The sequence below is a fragment of the Schistocerca americana genome, chromosome 8 (assembly GCF_021461395.2).
Source record: "Schistocerca americana isolate TAMUIC-IGC-003095 chromosome 8, iqSchAmer2.1, whole genome shotgun sequence".
NCBI classification, from domain to species: domain Eukaryota; kingdom Metazoa; phylum Arthropoda; class Insecta; order Orthoptera; family Acrididae; genus Schistocerca; species Schistocerca americana.
In genome coordinates, this window is record NC_060126.1 from 121,435,060 (window position 1) to 121,457,598 (window position 22,539).

General features: G+C 42.1%; 2 protein-coding genes across 2 annotated transcripts in view; one reads left to right on the forward strand and one right to left on the reverse strand.

The window, feature by feature from the left end:
* LOC124545403 overlaps nucleotides 1-3,166 on the forward strand; it is a 39,333-nt gene extending 36,167 nt beyond the window's left edge. The window contains exons 6-7 of the mRNA XM_047124318.1: nucleotides 1,532-1,596; nucleotides 2,947-3,166. Of these exons, the coding sequence (XP_046980274.1) occupies nucleotides 1,532-1,596; nucleotides 2,947-3,006 (125 nt within the window). The 3' untranslated portion in view covers nucleotides 3,007-3,166. The remainder of the gene's footprint in view (nucleotides 1-1,531; nucleotides 1,597-2,946) is intronic.
* An 874-nt stretch (nucleotides 3,167-4,040) lies between these two features.
* The window catches only part of LOC124545614 (hatching enzyme 1.2-like), a 146,953-nt gene continuing 128,454 nt past the window's right edge, over nucleotides 4,041-22,539 (reverse strand). Inside the window, exons 5-6 of the mRNA XM_047124562.1 lie at nucleotides 14,463-14,596; nucleotides 4,041-4,142 (exon numbers count right to left, since the gene is read on the reverse strand). Of these exons, the coding sequence (XP_046980518.1) occupies nucleotides 4,041-4,142; nucleotides 14,463-14,596 (236 nt within the window). The remainder of the gene's footprint in view (nucleotides 4,143-14,462; nucleotides 14,597-22,539) is intronic.

A 22,539-nucleotide genomic window follows, 5' to 3' on the forward strand; every position in this document is an offset into this window, starting at 1 on the left:
CACGTTTTCACGGAGCCGTCGGTGCTCACTTCAACATACTGTGCCTTCTGATCGGCAGTCAAGATCTTTAGCATGCCCAATTCATCAGTCAACATTCGTTGACGTGTCCCATAACCAATATCAACTTCATCCGCATCATCTTGACATTTCCACTCTTCATACATTCTCCTGCAGGTTCACAATACAACCTCCCTGGAATTCAGGAAACTGTATGAATTTTCCTTATCATCGTCGCTCTTTCGCGTCTTCATTGTTTACTAAACCTTTACGACGCTCGAAATAACACATGTTTTCAGTTAGTCGAAAGCTGTTAATTAAGTCAGCGTTTCCATTTGGTTCTTAGTAGTCGCTAAGTAGTCTCCTTCTCAAAATGGAACCACCTAGCAATCGGATCTTTAGAACTTTTTTTTATATTTATGGCACGTGAAGCTCTCTCAAAGCAGCGCGATGCAACTCTACAAAATTCTCGAATAAATCGACTTTTAAGTTTTCCAAACATGTTTCATATGCGAAAATAAGGTTCGTATTTGTTGACGAGAAATGGCCTGTGACAGAGTGTTCACCCGCTGTATTGATCAAATTTTTAAACAAAGGTGCGTGTTCTACAACCATTTCCGTCAGGCGTAGAAAACATTAGGCGCCCGAGACTGATAATCACTCCGTCACTATTTTTTCGTTTTTTCTTTCATTTCAAATACCTTTCTTCACTTAAATATAAAATTTACCACATATATGCCAGTTAACGGATCTAATAGTCATATCTATAAAAATCACGTCTTCTTATTTATAATTATGTATTGCACACAAAAATTCAGCTTTCATTACGAACAAAATTTCTTAATTGCCATCTTTTGTAAAAGATTGTTAAACAGGACTGTATAGTTAGAAAAATACGTATTAATTTTTTCTGTCTTTCTGTACTTTACGTTTCACGTAAATGCTCATAGAATGCTTGTTTTAAAATTTGATTCTAGCAGGACTAAAACCCAGGTCCTACCACTTCACCGCCTATCACATAGCCACACTGCTTGTCGAAAGAAAATCATCTTAATTTAGTGTTTTAAAAAGGGCGGAAAACTTAAAAGTCGATGTTCTCGAGTATTTTTGAGAATTACAGAGAACTGCTTTGGGGGAGGTATATTTGAGTTCTGAACCACATATATCATAAACATAAAAATTACAAAAATCCGATTGCCGTGTGGCCCCCTTGTCAGATGAGTTACTGTTTCATAGCACCCGATCAATGGACGAAATGCTGATTATTGTATTACTCATCGTATAAGCAGTATGGAAAATTCGTAGCAATTACATGTGGGCCGAGTTTCCAGACGCCGATTCCGTTAACATACTTTATGCAATAGTATATAGCCTTCAGAGAGGAGACGCTACCACACCCAGAGTTTTCGATTACCGCTAGAGCCATGTATAATAGGTATTATTATCTTTCCAAAAATCTGCAATCACAGCAGAAAAAATAAAACTTTCATGCAACATATATACCTAAGATATTTCGTTGGTTTTATTGTTCCAGGCTCATCGGACAAATGTGAGCGGGCCTATCGATTTACGGAATGCTTCTGGGGCGAGGTGACCAAGGTGAGAACGTAGTAACTACCCTACTAACCTATAGTTATAATTCAGTATAGTGCTTTCTATAGCGGAGTTGACATTACTGTAAACAGCTGTTGAGTATGGTTCATAACATTATATTGTACGTTATGGATTTGGGAAGAGCGTTATTGTAACATCTATAACTGACGATGAATTTGAGCTAAAAAGGCAGTATTTAGGTTTACAGCACTATTTCACTGCCACTGGCCGATTTCGGATGTTTTCAGATGTGCTTACGGTTGCTACTTATTTAGATCCATACGATATACAGCAATGCGTGAAGCTGTTATGTAACATAAAACGTATCAGACTTATAAATGGTTTCCGCCATTTACTCTGGGCATTTTTTTGCATTCATTCTACAGAGTACAGCGGCTATTTCACATTCGACGCATTTCAGAATCGCAGCTTCTTCCAGTTAAATACCTTTCACTCAAAAATATTGGTGAGAACCTGATGGGTTGGAACTATTTTACATTTATTTATGAGGCAATGTCATTCATTGATATTAAAACTGTGTATGTTTGTGTGTAGTAGAGGTCGTATTTGTGGTGGTTATGGTGTTGGTGGTGGTGCTGGTGTGTGTGTGTGTGTGTGTGTGTGTGTGTGTGTGTGTATGAAGAAGAAAGAAGTAGTGGCGACTGTTGAGGGCAAACGTCTGGCCTCCTATCTATTTTAAATGCAGTGCGAATGTAATTGTTTGCATTCTGCAGATGCGTGTGAAAACACCTGAATCCGATCATAGGCAATCAAATGAAATGGAAAATAAATAGTGGCAATCGCAATGCGTCAATTTTATACGTGGCCCTGCCTAAGCGTTAACACTGATCTTCCAGATTACCAAAATTAAGCGCTGCCAAGTTGGGCTACCACTTGGATTGGCGCTGTTGGCAAGGGAGTTGGGAGGGGGGGGGGGCTGCTTGATTGAGAAGTAGCGGCTCCGGTCTCGTAAACTGACGTACGGCAGGGAGAGCGGTGTGCTGACCACATGCCCCTCCATATCCGCATCCAGTGATGCCTGTGGTCTGAGGACGACACGGCGACCGGTCGGTACCGTTGTGCCTTCATGGCTTGTTCAGGCGGAATTCAATTCTTCTGGTACACATTCCAGTTCCTCAACAAATCTGACGAGAAGAGCGATGATTCCAGGTTTTTCGCACTGTATCAGTGACGCAAACCAGTCTAAGTTTCAGTTATTGCAGATTTATCCCCAGTAATAACTCACAGCCTTTGTGCAATTAAACCTAAATGTACATCTATAAATTGTTCATATAGTTGCCAATCATAATGCATGAAATTCATTAGCTGATTCTCTTCTTTTTGTATACATTCCAGTTCCCAGACAACTCTGATGAGAAGTTCGACGATCCCAACTTATTTGCACTATATCAGTGACGAAGAGGTAGTTCCAGTTCCAGGATGACTGTCTCGCCCCAAAATGAGTGTCCGTGCTGTGAACGCCAATACTTGTGAAATTTTAGCAAAGAATGGAGTCAAAACATGAATTCAGTGTATTTATTTTATTTATAAAAATACAAACCAGTATACAGTGAAATAGATCTTTGTGGTATGACAATCATTATTCAAGTGCAATAATACATGTTAAATACTTATTTAAAATTCAATTAAAGTTTCATGTATTTTTGATGTGACATAAAAAAATTGTTGGCACTATTAATCGACATTAACTGCAACAAAACTGCTTCGTGCATTTACGTCTTACAAGTATAAATGACTTCCTAAACCTTCATTATCCTACGAAAGCAAGCAAGAACAGGTAAGATAAGCTGTAGATGTTTTATACAAAGTAGATTAATTATAGCACACACATTATGGACCAAGAATGATGTGGACTTGCGTCTCGCCTCTCACAAAACTCAATGAGCCATTTGACAGTCGATTCACCCCATATCAACCCTTGAAAAGCAAAATGAAAATAATAAGATAGATGCAAATTAACTGATATTTCAACGAACGTGACAGGCCCTACCAAAGAATCATAACGGTCAGTAACACATCCATGTTGTGTAAATATGTCTCGTTTAAATGCTTGTGGTGAGTAATAGTCTCAAGCATTCTTCACAGATCCATTACACTTGCTGCAGTCAATTATTCGAACTTCGTTTTGTAGTTTTCTCACAGAGGTAACACTGTCACAAAATGCAAAGATAATGTGGTAAAGGCGTCTGATCTGTTTTAGAGACAGTTACAGATGTGATTACAGTGTACTGCAACTGTTCCATTTATGTGTATCCCCTAACAGTCTGGAAAGCAACAAAATGATTAGAGAGACATCTAACTCAGTACGTGACGCGAAGGCATAGTCTTTAACGCCGACGAGATAGCAGCTTGAAAGGCTGCTGGCTGCTCAGATGATCCACGTGGAATGGATCGGACCCAACTGCCAGCACTTAGACATTTTCTTCAGATTAAGCCTTGGATGACTTGCGCTTCTGACACTCCTTCTTGTACATGCCGTTGATCTTACGCAGGTCGCCCTTGCTCAGACCTTTACGCTGACCCAGCTTCGCCTTGCTCTCCTGCGAACAAACGAGATAAAGTAGAAAGCAAAATGAAAAAGAGGAGAGTGATGGAGAAACGCGGAAGGGAGGAAGCGAAGAGGAAACAAAGGATATTTAACAGTCTACATAGAGGATGGGGTCTTAGAAAACAGACCGCAAGTTCGTATTGTCAAGCATCGGAAAGGAAATTGGCGGTGTCAGTTTCAAAGAAACCGTACCGCCATTTGCCTTAAGAAATTAAGGAAAAAACTTTGGAAACCAAATTCTGGATGACAAGACGAGGATTGCAACCAAACTCCTCCAAAACATGAGTCCATTGTCCTAGGGACTGCACCGATCAGTGAACGGGAGATTGAGATCGAGGAAGAGAAAAACACTGAAGGGAAAGGTGGCGTACTAAGTGATGAAGTAAGATAGTTCACATAGCCCTCTGGGCATCTTATCATGATGGAATCTCCGCTATTCCAATGGGCTACGATAAACTGTTGACGGAAGAGGAGCCCACTATTTCGCTTGCTAGATGTAGAGTGTAACACAGAGTCGTCAAACTGCGCTCCGCGAGCCGCAAATGGACCAAATAAAGTATTTGTGGGGCCCGCCGTTCACAGCCTTATATGATAATAATATGCATTTTGCAAGTTACAGCCGAGCCCAAAAAAGTCAATGTTAAGAGCTTCTTGAAGAGTGTACTTTTCCTGCTCACGAGGGGAACTCCCCATCGCAACCCCCTCAGATTTAGCGCTAAGATGGCCCAGTGGATAATGCGTCAAAAATTGAACACAGATCAAGCATGAAAACAGCAAGAAGGTGTATCGAACTGTGAGAAAAGAAGCAAAATGAAAACAGTGAACGGTCCATGTTCAAGATGTACAATAACGAGTGCATTTGCACAGCAACGCCGTCGTGGTTATTTGAACACGGTGTTGGATTGTGAAGGAGGAGGTCTAGGTACAAAGCTCCCTCGTGCCGCATACTTTTCATTTCTTCACAAAATTATGAATTCCCGTCCGGGGCTGGTCGCTGTGGCCAAGCGGTTCTAGGTGCTTCAGTCCGGAACCGCGCTGCTGCCACGGTCGCAGGTTCGAATCCTACCTCGGACATGGATGGGTGTGATGTCCTTAGGTTCGTTAGGTTTAAGTAGTTCTAAGTCAAGGGGACTTATGACCTCAGAAGTTAAGTCCCATAGGTACAAGGAAGGGACCTCCAGACGTGCGCGTCTTCTATTTGTTCTTCACAAGTACCATATGTCATGACTCTTGCGTTTCGTTTTGGAATTTTTTAGTCTTGAATTCCTTTGTTGTAACATAGTTCATCCCCATTTATCTGTTGTTTTCATTTCTGTAAGAGGTCTATGCATCATTTAGCCTGCTCTCACTTTTCATCAGATTCATTTGCGTCGGTAATATATTCCTACCATATGACACGTATTCTATAAGCTATGTATAGTATGACAATTGGCAAGACTACAGAAGGAGAACAGACACGTCAGTGACCGGATAGTTCATAAGTCTGTGAAAAAAAAAAAAAAAGGCACGAGTGAGGTTTGAAGACGGATCTCCCGCGTCGTAGTCCGACTTCGTGCCCACACAATCACGACGCGGTGGGCATTGTGATTCGCTTCTTGTTGCACATCTTTAACTTAGACCGTTCACTCTTTCTATTTTGCTTCTTTTTCACAGTTCAGTGCACCTTCTTCCTGTTTTCACGCTTGATCTGTTTTCGACGGCTATCTGCTGCGCCATTTTACCACTACATGTGAGGGGAGTGCGATGCACAGTTTCCTAATCAGTAACAAACGAAAATACTTACATAGACAGTAACATTTTGTGATTGCTCGATTTTAATTGAAGCTGATAGTTCGGGCGCAAGCTAATGAAGTTTTCCTAATACCACATGGGCAGATGGGTAAGTAGTGCGACCGTTGCAGGGTTAGAGGATGTGAGAAAGGTAATGCTTTATTGTTAGTCTTCCAGTATTGTTAACCAACGGATCTGCGCGACTTGTACGTCAGGTGCTATGGTGCAAGCCGCGCGGGATTAGCCGAGTGGTCGAGGGCGCTGCAGTCATGGACTGTGCGCCTGATCCCAGCGGAGGTTCGAGTCCTCCCTTGGGCATGGATGTTTGTGTTTGCCCTTAGGATAATTTAGGTTAAGTAGTGTGTAAGCTTAGGGACTGATGAGCTTAGCAGTTAAGTCCCATTAGATTTCACACACATTTGAACATTTTTTGCTATGGTGCAAATTTTGACACGGAAGTAACATCTATTGGTGAATGCTATTACAGAGATGGTCATCACCACATATGGTGTTTGTGACAAGGAACATTAAATTAAGGCTGTTGTAATACAATGCAGTGAGCAAAAATTCAAATGGCTCTGAGCACTATGGGACTTAAGTGCTAAGGTCGTCAGTCCCCTAGAACTTAGAACTGCTTAAACCTAACTAACCTAAGGACATTACACACATCCATGCCCGAGGCAGGATTCGAACCTACGACCGTAGCGGTCGCGCGGTTCCAGACTGTAGCGCCTAGAACCGCTCGGCCACTCCGGCCGGCTGCAGTGAGCAAAAGAAAAATCGTACTCAGAATACTTATTTACCTTTTTTTTATCGTGTCTCATATTGCAAGCACTAAGTCGAGCAGATGTTTATTTTCATACCGCTTGCTATCATTGGTTCAAATGGCTGGTGTTCCACTTACTTGCATTATTTTGTACTAAAAGTACCTCTGTGATTTCTAGTCCGTATTGTATTTCTTTTTTCACCTTTCTAAAAACTCTTAGGCTTGTGAGTATTCTTTAATTGCGTTGACTGCGAAGAGTCCTTCGGACATAGCGACCGAAATTGAACGATACCAAAACAAACTGCAGTAGCTGTGTTGTGACGAAGCACTTCTACACAACGCAGGCACTGCAGTTTCGTATTCAGCCGATACCGAGCCTGCGACTTACAAATAAAATGTCTACCCCGTACGGGAATCATATTAACGAGATATACGAGTATAGGTGTGAAAGTTTGGGTCTGGCAGTGAGTAGTGTTCGGATAGCTGAAGCGACCGCTCGCATAAAGCGAGAAGTCCAGGCTTCGAGTCCCGCTCCGCCGCAAACTTCCATTGTCGTCATTTCATCATACAGCTGCAGGTGGATCATATTCGGAACTGCGAATACATTTTATGAAATTGAACAATGCCTGGTCAATACAAATACCTCGTTGTTTCAAAGTAAACCAGCAATACTGAATTAACGTCTGATTTCCATGTGACAGGTCTATAGTTGATCAGAGCATTAGATAAAGTACTGACCGAAAGTTAGCCTGACTGACGGTGTAACCTTTTGTTCCAATAACCAAACTGAAATTTTACTCTAAGAAGGCATAAGTAGTGTATATCTTCACTCAGTAACTATAGGTGCAATATGTGATCATGTCAGTTGTGATATGTAATTCCTAATTTGTTCGAGTATTTTCAGAAAATGGAAGAAAGTGGTAATGTTCCACTGGTTGACTGCAATGCAATTAAATATAAGTGCAGTTACTGTTATTAGTAAATTACTCATCTGCTCGTACAGACAACAAAACAATAGTTCGTCAGACAATTACAGTGTCACAACTTTGGGGTCGCTGAGGATGGCAATAATCTGCAACGTTCCTCACGAAGTGTTCCGAATCGTGGCGACATATAACAAACATTAGAGAAGGTGATGGAGGAGTCGTCAGTATTGGCCCTTGGGCAAAGAAGCTTGGCTGTCAAGGATCTAACAGGTACCATTAAAGATCCAGGGCTGCCGCCGTCGTAGAGACGAGTTTTTCTGTTTCTCTGTTGGGCTGACGATCGAAAGCAGGATCCGCTTTGCTACCTTTCTCCGTGCTGAAATTTAGGCAGACGGTAGGCAGACGGAAATGAGTACGTCTGCCTTGCTTTAATCATCTTTAGCTTCGGTTCTATCATGCTCATGGACCTTTGGGACAGAGGGCTTTGCTACATTCATTTATTTTGTACACTAGGGGGGAGTGTACCTTGGAACATTCTTCAGACTTTACCCTCTAGCCAGCCACGTAACAGAAGATTAATATATTATTTCATTCCCTTTTGAAATGATAGTATACACTTCATGTAGCGGCAGTCTTTTTCTGAAATTACAAAAATTACTCTGGAAAATTATGATTTTCTCAAATGTGAAAAATTGGTACGAGGTACAACATGGTCATGTACCTAGCAACGAATGTTGCGTTGTGGTGTTCATTTCGCAGACTGATTGGATGCAGCTATCCATGATACACTGCCCTGTGAAAGCCTCTTCATCTCCGAGTAACTACTGCAACCTACATATTCTGAATCTGCTTACTGCCTACATCTACATGTACAACTACTGTACTCATCTCTTCGTCTCCCTCTAAGATTTTTACCCCTTCTCCTCCCACGCTTCCCTCCAGTATTAAATTGGTGACCGCTTGATATGTGAGAATGTGTCCTGTCAACCGAGGCCTTCTTCCAGTCAGTTTGCTCCACAAATTTCTTTTTTCCCCAATTCTGTTCGGTACTTCCTCATTAGTTACGTGATCTGCTCACGTAATCGTCTGCATTATTATGTAGCGCTACATTTCAAAAGTTCTGTTCGCTTCTTGTCTAAACAGTTTATCGTCCACGTTTCACTTCCATACATGGCTACGCTCCACACAAATACTTTCCGAAAAGACTTCATAAAACTTACATCTATACTCGATTTAAACAAATTTCTTTTCTTCAGAAACGCTTTTCTTGACATTGCGAGTCTACATTTTATATGCTCTCTACATTGACCACCATGAGTTATTTCTGCCCAAATAGGAAAATTCACCAACTACTTTAAGATATCCTTTTCCTAATGTAATTCCCTCAGCATCGCCTGTTTTAATTCGGCCATATTCCGTTACCCTCGATTTGCTTTTGTTGATTTTTATCTTACATTCTCCTTTCAAGGCACAGTCCGTTCCGTTCAACAGCTCTTCCAAGTTATTTGCTGTCTCTGTCGGAATTACAGTGTCATCGGCAAACCTCAACATTTTCATTTCTTTTTCCTGGACTTTAATTCCAACTCAGGATTTTTCTTTTGTCTCCTTCACTGCTGGCTCAGTATGTAGACTGAATAATATAGGGGATAAGTTGCAACCATGCCCCATTCCCTTCTCAATCACTGCTTTCCGTTCATGCCCGTAGACTCTTATTCCTGCCATCGGTGTATATTAGATTTTATCGATTACAACACTTTTGAATTTGTGTAGTAACAACTATTCTTCACAATTTTATAAGTGTTGAAATCGATAAAATCTATTATACACCGATAATCAGTAAGTGAAATCAAATTAAGAAAAAATATTATCGGAAATTAGTTACAAATTAGAAACATTTTGAAACAATTGCTATTGGGAACTAACATAAATTTCGATTTTCAAGCCAGGGAAAACTATTAAGACATTAAAGAAACTCAGTTCGTTTGGAAACGTCGCATGTGTCATGGTAGAAAACCTCCATCCTTATCAAAAAAGAAGATGGTGCACTACTCAAGAATTATGCTTTAACCGTCCACAAGTTATGTAACTGGTTTCAAATATGCAGCATTTTACTCACCTAAAATCTCTAGCTGAAGAATTAACAGCATTCTCCAGCGTTTTATATAATACAGCACATAAATATGTACAACTCGTAATATTAGCAAATGCTGCACAATGCCAATGTCTCATGACAAGAAAAACTGTAGAAAATTCCGAAAACTGCTTATAGTGGTTTCTAGTGCTCATTCCTTGATGTGATTCTAAAATCAGACTCTAGAGTGAAACACCGACCAGGAAACGTTGTATGTTCCTATATACTCACACGATCCTCCAGGTACAACCATCTCCATTATCAAATCTTTTTTTGTGTTGACGTAATGGCTGTTAACTCTTGTCTCGGGATCTTCGGCCGATCTATGTTTAAAACTTTTTCCAACGTTTCACCAGCAGGAGGGGTTGGCTTTGTCAAAGGTTAACCGTCGATTGTTTGTGACGGACTGCAGTCGTTAGCCCGTAGCCGAACATTTCACAATGCCAGCCACTAGTGTTGAAAAGTAGTTTAACAACATTCTCGACCGAAGATTTTACTATAGGTGACCGTGTGCATAGAAGTACTGACATGGAGTACAACATACGAATACCATCGAATATACAATTGTTACAAAGCTTCACAATACATTTATCCAGGTTGTATATAGTTCGTTTTTAATGAAAATTACTATATATTACATATTTTAAAACGAGATTTAGTTTTGCTTTTGAAGTCGTGATGGTGTTAATGTTGCTGTTTTCGCGTTACTTTTAGGGCCAAATGATGACGAAGTGTATCTGTTGTGACTTGGCAAGACAGCCAAGCCACTATGAGATAGCCGAAAGGCACGCGCTTAAGCTCACGCAGGCTGGCGTGAGGTCTGGAACAGTTAAAGGAATTGAGTCTAGTGAAAAAAGTACGGAGCTTCTGGAATACTTAACTTTAATCCATAATTGGTGAAGATCGATCTGACGGTACATGCATCACAAGATAAATAGCAAATGATAATGGCGCCTTGCTAGGTCGTAGCAAATGACGTAGCTGAAGGCTATGCTAACTATCGTCTCGGCAAATGAGAGCGTAATTTGTCAGTGAACCATCGCTAGGAAACTCGGCTGTACAACTGGGGCGAGTGCTAGGAAGTCTCTCTAGACCTGCCGTGTGGTGGCGCTCGGTCTGCAATCACTGACAGTGGCGACACGCGGGTCCTACGTATACTAACGGACCGCTGCCGATTTAAAGGCTACCACCTAGCAAGTGTGGTGTCTGGCGGTGACACCACAGTATCGTCGAAAGCGGTGGACTATAGAATGGTAATGAAATTACAGCTGATGGCAGTGTAGAGAATTGTAATATTCCTATCGGCTGCTGTCATTTTTTTCCTATTTCACAAAGATGTAAATGCCGAAAGATTTTAGGTCTTTTTATCTTGGTAGACTTCACTGAATGCTTCTCGCTTACCTCTCCGTACGCTCGTCTCGACTTCACCTTTTGTCCGTAAGTACGTAACAACTTGTCATCGGACCTCGTAAAACTGACTACTCGTGAGTTATTGGCGGACTGTAAACTGAATGGTTGTGCTAAAATACTGCTGTTTATGAGGACAGACTGCTTATATAGTGCCAGGTTAGTGTGTTAAGAGCGATTCATCACAGTAGTAACCTTAGGAAATGTAGGTACTGAGCAAAAATGATTGCTAGTATATTACAAACATTAAAAAGTCATGGAGGCCACTTTAGATTTAGTCACAACCAACATATTTTGTCCGCACGTAAAAACATTGCTGTGCTAAACCTAAGGACAAAAGTAACTTTCGTTTGATGTGCCACTGCGAAGTAATATAGCTCAATTAAACTTGTACCATATAGAAGGAACTGCTACAATACAGTACAGAAGGCAGCTGAAAGAAGCATACAATGAGAAAAACAGAAATGACACTTTCATTTCAAGATAATAATTACACTGTAGCCACCGCGACGTTTTATGGACACCTAGACACCACAAAATGCACAACATGTTTAATAGGGCGTGTTGTCACCATGGACAGCAATCCATGCCAACATGAGAACAGTAAGGATGCTAAAGAGTTCACCGCGGTGAATGATCGTTAGTGCGTAAGGACGTCCTACCGTAAATCTCTCCTATGCATCACACAAGTGTGCGATAGGAATAAAGCAGGGGCAACGGGCGGGTCAGTCCATTCGCCGAATATCCTCTCGTTCCAGGAGGAGCTCACCTGTGCTTTTCGATGAGGTCACGCACAGTAATCTATAAAAATGAAGTCAGGGCCGAATGAACCTCAGAAAAGACGCAGATGATGAAGGAGTACAGCGTCACAATAACGTTTACGTTCGAGTGTACCGTGTTCAAAGATTTGGAAGTCAGTACTCCCATGCTGCATCACTCCTCGTAACACCATAATACCTGGTCCACAAAAACAATATTCGACAATATTCCTGGATGCATTACGTACTCTCATACAGCGACCATACAAGAACATTGTCGAACATTATCGTTTCGGTTATCCAGGTGTTACGTTGTAGGAAGGCATAGTTTTCCATGGGCGCTGTGAGCTTCGAATCTTTGAGTATGGAACACCTTTATTGTGACACTGTAGTCCTTCTACATGTGCGTACTGACGGTGAATTCGGCCCTGACCTCATTTTTATAAATGACAGTGCATCAAACTACACAGGTAGAGGAGCTCTAGGAACAACAGGATATTCACTGAATGGAGTGACCTGCCCATTCCGCCTACTTAAATCCCATCGAGCACGTTTGGGATGCGTCGACGAGACGTATCGCAGTAAGTCCAAATACACAACCATCCAGCTCTTGTCAATCGTAGTGGCGAACAAACGTAAACGATCCTTGCCAACTTTATAGTCGCTATGGGAGCACTTACTAGAACACGCACTGCCGCCTGTAGTTATCACATATCCTACTAAGAACCATGTTCCGCCTTTTGTGATTGAGCCGTACGCAGCTCGTGTTCCTGCCGTTATTGCTTGACATCTTGTCTTGGCGGTACTTCCGTCTCGTTTCTTATTCGATTTAATGGCGCCACCAAGTTGCTGGCTTGCTTGCCCGTGAGTGGCAGCAGCAGCGCTTATCGACAGCGAGTACTGTGGTACTACACTCCTGGAAATTGAAATAAGAACACCGTGAATTCATTGTCCCAGGAAGGGGAAACTTTATTGACACATTCCTGGGGTCAGATACATCACATGATCACACTGACAGAACCACAGGCACATAGACACAGGCAACAGAGCATGCACAATGTCGGCACTAGTACAGTGTATATCCACCTTTCGCAGCAATGCAGGCTGCTACTCTCCCATGGAGACGATCGTAGAGATGCTGGATGTAGTCCTGTGGAACGGCTTGCCATGCCATTTCCACCTGGCGCCTCAGTTGGACCAGCGTTCGTGCTGGACGTGCAGACCGCGTGAGACGACGCTTCATCCAGTCCCAAACATGCTCAATGGGGGACAGATCCGGAGATCTTGCTGGCCAGGGTAGTTGACTTACACCTTCTAGAGCACGTTGGGTGGCACGGGATACATGCGGACGTGCATTGTCCTGTTGGAACAGCAAGTTCCCTTGCCGGTCTAGGAATGGTAGAACGATGGGTTCGATGACGGTTTGGATGTACCGTGCACTATTCAGTGTCCCCTCGACGATCACCAGTGGTGTAAGGCCAGTGTAGGAGATCGCTCCCCACACCATGATGCCGGGTGTTGGCCCTGTGTGCCTCGGTCGTATGCAGTCCTGATTGTGGCGCTCACCTGCACGGCGCCAAACACGCATACGACCATCATTGGCACCAAGGCAGAAGCGACTCTCATCGCTGAAGACGACACGTCTCCATTCGTCCCTCCATTCATGCCTGTCGCGACACCACTGGAGGCGGGCTGCACGATGTTGGGGCGTGAGCGGAAGACGGCCTAACGGTGTGCGGGACCGTAGCCCAGCTTCATGGAGACGGTTGCGAATGGTCCTCGCCGATACCCCAGGAGCAACAGTGTCCCTAATTTGCTGGGAAGTGGCGGTGCGGTCCCCTACGGCACTGCGTAGGATCCTACGGTCTTGGCGTGCATCCGTGCGTCGCTGCGGTCCGGTCCCAGGTCGACGGGCACGTGCACCTTCCGCCGACCACTGGCGACAACATCGATGTACTGTGGAGACCTCACGCACCACGTGTTGAGCAATTCGGCGGTACGTCCACCCGGCCTCCCGCATGCCCGCTATACGCCCTCGCTCAAAGTCCGTCAACTGCACATACGGTTCACGTCCACGCTGTCGCGGCATGATACCAGTGTTAAAGACTGCGATGGAGCTCCGTATGCCACGGCAAACTGGCTGACACTGACGGCGGCGGTGCACAAATGCTGCGCAGCTAGCGCCATTCGACGGCCAACACCGCGGTTCCTGGTGTGTCCGCTGTGCCGTGCGTGTGATCATTGCTTGTACAGCCCTCTCGCAGTGTCCGGAGCAAGTATGGTGGGTCTGACACACCGGTGTCAATGTGTTCTTTTTTCCATTTCCAGGAGTGTAGTTCAATAATTTCCACCTTGTAAAAGAGCCAAGTGAAGAAAAAATACCTGTCAAATCGCTCTCATTTTGAAAGGTGCAAAGCTGTTGTAACATCTGTGGCATGGATAATGCAAAAATCTCTTTCTTTCGAAAACAATAAAAAGAATACCTGTCAGCACACGTGAAAGTTATAGAGGCCCGTATTGGAGGCACAATTAATTTTCAACTTACTGCTGGCACGATCGTGGGCTGTCCGTTGATGGAGAAGGCATTCGCAGAATAGTGCATGACACTATTGTAGTCGTACTTCACTCCATAAGCGAAGGTTTCCTCTTTCGTCGACTTCTTAAAGTTCAGCTCGCGACCTGAAAAAAAGTGCGTTAATTAATCGAAGTTCCTCATGTGAAAAAGGTGTTTTATGTAAAGCAATATATACAATAATACACCGTAGAGAAACAGCTGCGAGGAGTGATTTATGGCACTACTACAGGCTGGTCATGTGTGAAAGAAGTCGCTTACTAAGCACTTTCTCACTGTACTGACTTCCGTCGTTTTTCCAGGGAGGGGGCACAGGCGCAGGGATACTGGAAAATTACAAAAGTACAATTTAGAAACATAGTTTCCAGCGGTGGACAGCCTTTCACTTTGAATTCTGTGGACGAGTCCTTAGCGAACCCAGCCCTCCATCTTAAATTTTATTGATGCGGAAAGTAAGGAATTTACTGTATTTATTAATCTTTTCACTGCTCCGGCCTTATATACGGAGTGGACCATTTTAATTCATAATGAGGAATAACTCGGTATAAAAATGAGATACAGCAAAATGTTCTAGGTAAAAGCTGTAGGGGGCAAAGAGGATCACCCATTGCTACCAATGGCCGTGACCTCGAACGTGATTTTCAACGTGATTTGGAGATTATTTTTTAAAATGGTAACCATAATATTTTATATTGGAACAAATAAGCCCTCGGTCACAAATATTAGGTCAAAACTGACCTGGTATCGACGCAACTATGAGCGTCGTCTTCAGAATTAGACTAACTGTTCTAAAACATATTAGGTACATGGTACATTAATAAAATTAAAGTTTGTACTGACTGGAAAAGATGCAGTACTTAACAAGTCACATATTAAAAAAGATCTAAGCCGGAAAGGCGACGTCATGAACAGTTGTGAGATGGCGAGCCGCTAAGAGCTGCTCGTACTGTGAACAAGGGTTGCAACGAGACTGAGGTGCCCAATTTAGAAAGTGTGGGCAAGTAAACATGGTGTTGCTACGAGCGCGATCTAGTAGCCGCAGAAACAACTAGGCTACTGTACATTCAAAATTAGACACATGAAATTGTGATGCAGCTGATTCAGGCATAACGTAAGCATTAATATTTTATTTGAGATTTGAAAAGAGCAGCATTTTTTCCTTGCACAATGATACATTATTCAAAGTCGTAGCAAGGTTCAATGAAGGTCAAGTAAGCAAATATGTTCTCAGGTCTAATGGAGTTAACTCGGAACAAAGGAGGGATAGAGCAAAATACAATGTTAGATACAAATTGGAAGAGGCATAAGGCGTGACGTGTTATTACCAATAACCATGATTTTAAAGATAATTATCGTAGATCATTTGAATGTCGAGCTTTATTTCATTGAAACCCTCATTTGTGACGCAGGAAAGAGTGAAGAGAGATTTGAACTTTAAGTTTTATTAACGTGTTTATTATCAAAAATAAATACATCACAAAGTATAACGTCATAAATAAAACGTAGATCATTGAGAACATCCTGCTGGAGGGACATCAGCAACTGAGTACTGTACTAGAGGTTGAAAATACCACTTCAGTAGTGAAGTTTTTTTTTATTTTTCACAAGTTAAAACGCTACCGATTTCGGGCTCTTAAACGCCCATCATTAGCTGTTTTAACTTTGCGCCACGACGCCGAGTGCGACGGTGGGCGAGTACAGCAGCGGTGTACCATCCGCGAGCGCAGGGCTCGTCCATGGCGGCGCTCACGGTCATAGAACAAAGTCGTTAACACCTGAAGATGGGCATGTAAGAGACCGAAACCAGTCGCATTTTAACAACTGATAAATAAAAAAACTCCACAACTGAAGCGGTATTTTCAACCTCTGGTAGATCATTCATTTTCAAGTATGAGTCCTCTCGTCTCTCGTTCCTTGGGATGCCCCTTCCATTGTATTATTATGAGTTAATCCCTATTAGATCTCAAAACACATTTACTTGTTTGACCTTCATTGAACCTTGCCATGACGTTGAATAATGTATCATTTTATACAAAAAATTTGTCTCTCTTATCAGATATTAAATCAAATATTAAGGTCCTTAGTAAAAAAAAAGAAACTACTTCAGCCTCCAGATCGCCTTGAAAATCACGTTCAAGTTTACAGCCGTAAATAGCAGTGCGTAATCCCCTTTTCCATCTACAATTTTTATGCAAAACACTTTGATGTATCTCACCTCTATCCCCAGTTATTCCCCATTATGGATTAAAATGGACCACCCTGTATATGTCAACCGTTTCAGTACTTCTTGCGTATACACACAAACAGAGGTTTCCTGCTACAAGGTTATAGGTATCTATAATGCATTAACGTCTGCTATGCGACCAGCAAGTTGGAGATCACTTTTGCACTAGTTTGCGAGCTGATTGGAATTCAGGGAATTATCCGAACGACTTACTGAATGCTGAATTCTCTTTAAAGTTCATTCATATCGTAACATTACCCAGTTTGGGAGCTACGCTTTGTCATCGAATAACATGGGATAATATTATCGTCGGTTTACAGACGAACTGCTGAGACTTCTGAGTCAAAGGACTTCTTCACGCCCAACCCAGATGGCTATGGCTGAACAGATAGTGATGCCGATAAGTCTGTGACTTAATACGTCACCACAAATATTCAAAATATTAGTAATCAGCAAACTGAAGTTACCATCGCTCCTTCCTCCGATTCCGAAGACCAGCCTGAGAATCTGCAAAAAGACACAAAAAATATGATTTGGACCCAAAGTTATAACATTGATTCCGGCTGCAAATTCGTGGATTTAGATATTCATCTGCTGTGTATGACTGCTTCCAAGCTTTTTTCTACCAAAGAAATTGCAAATTACATAGCTGAACAATGTAATTTATATTTTCGAGCACCTTTGCAACAATACCAGTGGAAAATCAAGATTGCGGCCTTGGAAAAACACAAACACTGATGAAATTTATTGTTTCCTGGCCGCAAATTTACTGATGACTCAAGTGAGAAAAAGTGAAATAAAGATTTACTAGAGCAACGATCCGTTTCTATCTACTCCAGTGTTTGCGCAAATCGAGCCAAGAGATAGGTGCCATCTGTTAACAAGAACGTTACATTTTATTGATACCAATGAGAACGCTGGAGATGATAAAATCTGAAAAATAAAGCGAATTGTGAATCATCGAAGAAAAGCATTTCAAGATGCTTTCTAACCTTTTAAAATTTGTCAATTGACTTTAGTTCGCTATGAAAACTGTGTCCTCTTATAACAGTACATTCCTCCCAAACGCCTTAGATTTGGCGTAAAGATTTTTGAGTTGTGTGACAGTGGCGGGGTATATTCTCGACTTCATTATTTACGTGGGTGCACTAACGGACGTAAAAAAAGACTAATTTTGGCGTAAATACTGAAATTCCTGGAAGCATTTTTCTCACTTCACTAGAACGCTACCTTGTTAAATGTAGCTGTATGTTGACAATTCGTACACTAGCCCGATGTAATTTTCTTATCGTCCTGACAGAGGGACTAATGCTTGTGGAACTGTATGGAGAAACCGTAAAGACGTGCCTGCTAGATCAAAGGAACTTAAAACAGGTGATATGGAGTTTATGTCAACAGGTAAACTTCTTCCTCTCAAGTGGCAGGACAAAAGTGACGTGAGGATGATTTAAACTCTTCATTAAAAAGCGAAATTATAGCGAATGAAAAAATTGACAGAGGCACAGTTGAAGCGAAAAGAAAACCGACTTGCATCATAAGCTACACTGAAGATATGGGGGCCATCGACAGAAGCGAAACGATGCTAAGTTCAGTAGAATGTGTACGAAAAACTATAAAATGGTATAAAAAAGTTGGTAGATGTCTCTTCTGAATGTGCATGCGTTGTATAAAAGTCAAAAGAGAATAAATATTTCAGTATCTGCATTTTAACAGCTCATCAAGAAGATCTTAGAATTACCACCGACTGCAAAGATACGGTCTTCGTGGAAAGAGATCGGCTGGTGGTGATAAACCATTACGGCTATAAAAGTAATATACCCTTATGTTTGAATTTTTGTTTCGAAAGATGCCGTATTTTGGAGTTTTACCAGTGTAATAACTTATGTAATTCTTTCCTGAATAAATTATTTTTTTGAAAAAATAAATATTTCTTTCCAAAGACTGGAAAAATGAGAAAAATTAACATGATAATACTGCATTCTGTGTTTTAATGTAATCTTAATAATAACGATATGTTGCTACATTCGTGTGTATTAAACGCAACACTTGAAAATTAAGCGAACATGCCAGGCGGCCGCTCAGGCTAAATGTGCAGAGAAAGGGTTGAAGTAACATTAAGAGTTTGTCTCCATATCAGTCATTCGTACAGAATGGTATCGTTACACGTATCAAAAAAAGTTTTGCATCACCCCGGTTCCGAGAACTCCTGAAGATAGACTTTGACCGTGGATATTGTATCACAAACACAGTCCCTTTGACTGTTCATAGATGTCACAAAACCCGCCCAAAGATGTAAACAACCAAGCATGAGCAGCGCCTATTCGATGGAGGGGTCCGACAGCCGATCAGTTCCAATCATTCCACCAGGAAGGAGGTACACGGCTCGTGTTGTCTGTACTTCATCCATTCCTAGACGGTCAATACTGCGGTTCGATCGCGTCCGAACTGTTACTTTGTGCCAGGAGGGGCTCTCAGCAATGGAATTGTCCAGGCGTCCCAGAGTGAACCAATGTTGTTCGGACATGGAGAAGATACAGAGACAGGAACTATCGAAGACATGCCTCGCTCAGGCCGCCCAAGGGCTACTACTGCAGTGGATGACCGCTACCAACGGATGAACGCTGACAGCAACGCCACCATGTTGAATAATGCTTTTGGTGCAGCCACAAGACGTCGTCTTACGACTGAAACTGTGCGCAATAGGCTGCATGATGAGCAACTTCACTCCCGACGTCCATGGCGAGGTCCATCTTTGCAATCACGGCACCATGCAGCGCGGTACAGATGGGCCCAACAATATGCCGAATGGACCGCTCAGGATTGGCGTCACGTTCTCTTCACCGATGAGTGTCGTCTATGCTTTCAACCAGACAATTGTCGGAGACGTGTTTAGAGACAATCCAGTCAGGCTGAACGCCTTGGACACACTGTCCAGCGAGTTCAGCAATGTGGAGGTTCCCTGATGTCTTGGGGTGGTAGTATGTGGAGCCGACGTACGCCGCTGGTGGTCATGGAAGGCGCCGTAACGGTTGTACGATACGTGAATGCCATCCTCCGACCGATGGTGCAACCATATCGGCAGCATATTGGATATTGGCTAGGCATTCGTCTTCACGGACGACAATTCGCGCCCGCATTGTGCACATCTTGTGAATGACTTCCTTCAGGATAATGACGTCGTTCGACTAGAGTGGTCAGCATGTTCTCCAGACATGAACCCCATCGCACATGCCTGGGATACATTGAAAAGGGCTGTTTATGGACGAAATGACCCACCAACCACTCTGAGGGATCTACGCAGAATCGCCGTTGAGGAGTGGGACATCCTGGACCAACTGTGCCTTGATGAACTTGTGGATAGTATACCACAACGAATACACGCATGCATCAATGTAAGAGGACGTTCTACTGTATGTTAGAGGCACCGGTGTGCACAGCAGTCTGGACCACCACCTTTGAAGGTCTCGCTGTATGGTGGTACAACATGCAATGTGTGGTTTTCACGAGCAATAAAAACGGCGTAAATAATGTTTATATTGATCTGTATTCCAATTTTCTGTACAGGTTCCGGAACTCTTGGAACCGAGGTGACGCAAAACTTTTTTTCATGTGCGTAGTTTCTCCCCCTGAAGTGTGGTTGTGTCAAAAACTTAATCAGAAAGAACTGACACCGTACGAGTAACTGCTCTGACGGTAAGGTGAGGTGAGTTTAATAGGTTGAGGACGTGTGACTGTCCTTCAGGGATGCGGGACTGGCAGTTGGGTCAATGTCAATACAGTGTCACGCACCTCTCTGAACTGCCACTTGCTGCAACAATGCGTTATGTCCGAAAGTATATTGTCAATTAAATCTGACATTCTAATTTCTCTCAGAGCCGGCCGATGTATTTCGTCGTGTTCATCAACAACATAACTGTTAAATTCACAGTAAGAATAAATCTGACAACGAGAGGATATTAGAAATATTTCTACGCGGTGTATTTACGGTGGTCTGCCGTAGGCTGCTCACTCTTTATAGCTCTAGCTCCATTACAGAAGTATTCTTTGAGTTAATTTTGAAATTTAATTTAACTCACAAGTTTTGTAAGAGCAATAGGAAATTGAAAAGCTGATTATTACCTTGTGAGTGAGTTGAGGACGACTATCAACGAGTCTGAATTTACCAAAATAATTCAAACGAAGTCTACAAGGTAAAACTGAGAATGGCCAATAGCACTTAGTGCACATAACAGCATATGTGAAAATAATGAAGTACCCTTCAATGAGAGTTGCCGTCCAGAATAACTTAGCAAACAGTTTGTTATTAATGCCTAGTAAAAGAAATGCGAATAAGAATTAAAGAAAAGCAATTTAGGAGTAATAAGTTGTATGGACATAGTACACATCGGGTTACATGATGAAATATTGCCTAGTTTTAATTGCAAAAGGCACTTTTGAAACGCAAGATAAAGCAATTCATTCATTATTATTACTAATAACTGGACCAGCAGCACCATCTCTTAAGATAAATACAAAGTGAAGAAGTTATGATGCAATTGTTATGTACATGTTTACTTTAGGCTGTTATTGTTGCGATAGCAGTTTAACCAATAATAACTTGGTTAGGTATTACACATCCTGCAGTAGTAGCAAAAGATGGTACCACCGAGACATTAAGTTTTTCACGAGCTTCAGTCGGAATCGTCACACTGCAGCTTTATGGCTTATTTTGCACGCCTACTCTCTGTGTTTTTCTCTAATTTTCCGCCTCCACTGATCCTTCCACTGTCAAAGTAACTGTAGCAAACTACTGACAGTCCTGGAAACGTTAGCAGGGATATTAAGTTTCAAGGTCATTGACCCTCTATCCTTCTCTTGTATATTGCTGAAAGATTTGTGATGGGAAAAAATCGCAGACAGCAGAAGAAAACCACTTCTGCTAAGTTAAAACGGTGTAAACGAACGAAATTAGAGAAAATTGTTCGAAATTTCCATCTCAAGAGTCTTTAGATATGACCAGTTCTTGCGTCCAATATGCAAAAATATAACGTAATGTTGTTTGGTAACTTTGCCTATCGAGAGGAAAATCTACTTCAAGTGTCAGGCAAGGAGAGACCTGTGTCACTGTCACAGAATTGTCACTCGTTGAAAACTGCAGAATATAAAACAGGAGGAGTTGGCAAAGAGCAAGTTGAAACTTATTGGTACGTGATGGGGAAAGGGGGGTGGGGGGGGGGGGGGGAAATCACTGTGAAAGAAGCGCCATCTAGCTGCCATTTTAAATTAGTGCAGTTAACCTATTTTGAATTTCCTCACATTTTTTCTCTTAAGAGAAGCACATTAGATCTATCATCTGATCCACCTAAATTTTCCCGGTATTGATTTCAAATAAGCTAATAGGTATATTCGAATTTGTCACCATTTTTTTACTCGACATAACTGACGTATTTCCGGATATCCAGACAAAATTTATTCCCTTCCATTTCTATATACTATTAGTTGCATACATCCACCATTTTTATAGAACATTTTAAATTATCGCCTGTGATCTACTTCCTCCATCTTGGTATTTCCTACTAGAAATTGGCTATACTGCATATGGCGATGGGAATGGGTTCAATGATCTTGAAATCTAGCAACAAAATAATCTCAGATAACAACTCTTCCTATGAACAACTCTTGGATTGCTTAACGTCTCACTTCACAGATGACACGCTTACAGCAAATTCTTTAGTTCCTCAGTTTACGCCGTAGTTAAAAAGACCCTTCCTATAAGTTGTCATGTGAAGATCCCCAAGGAATGCCGCATGGGCGCACAGCGTATATCTTGAGAACCAACGATAGAAG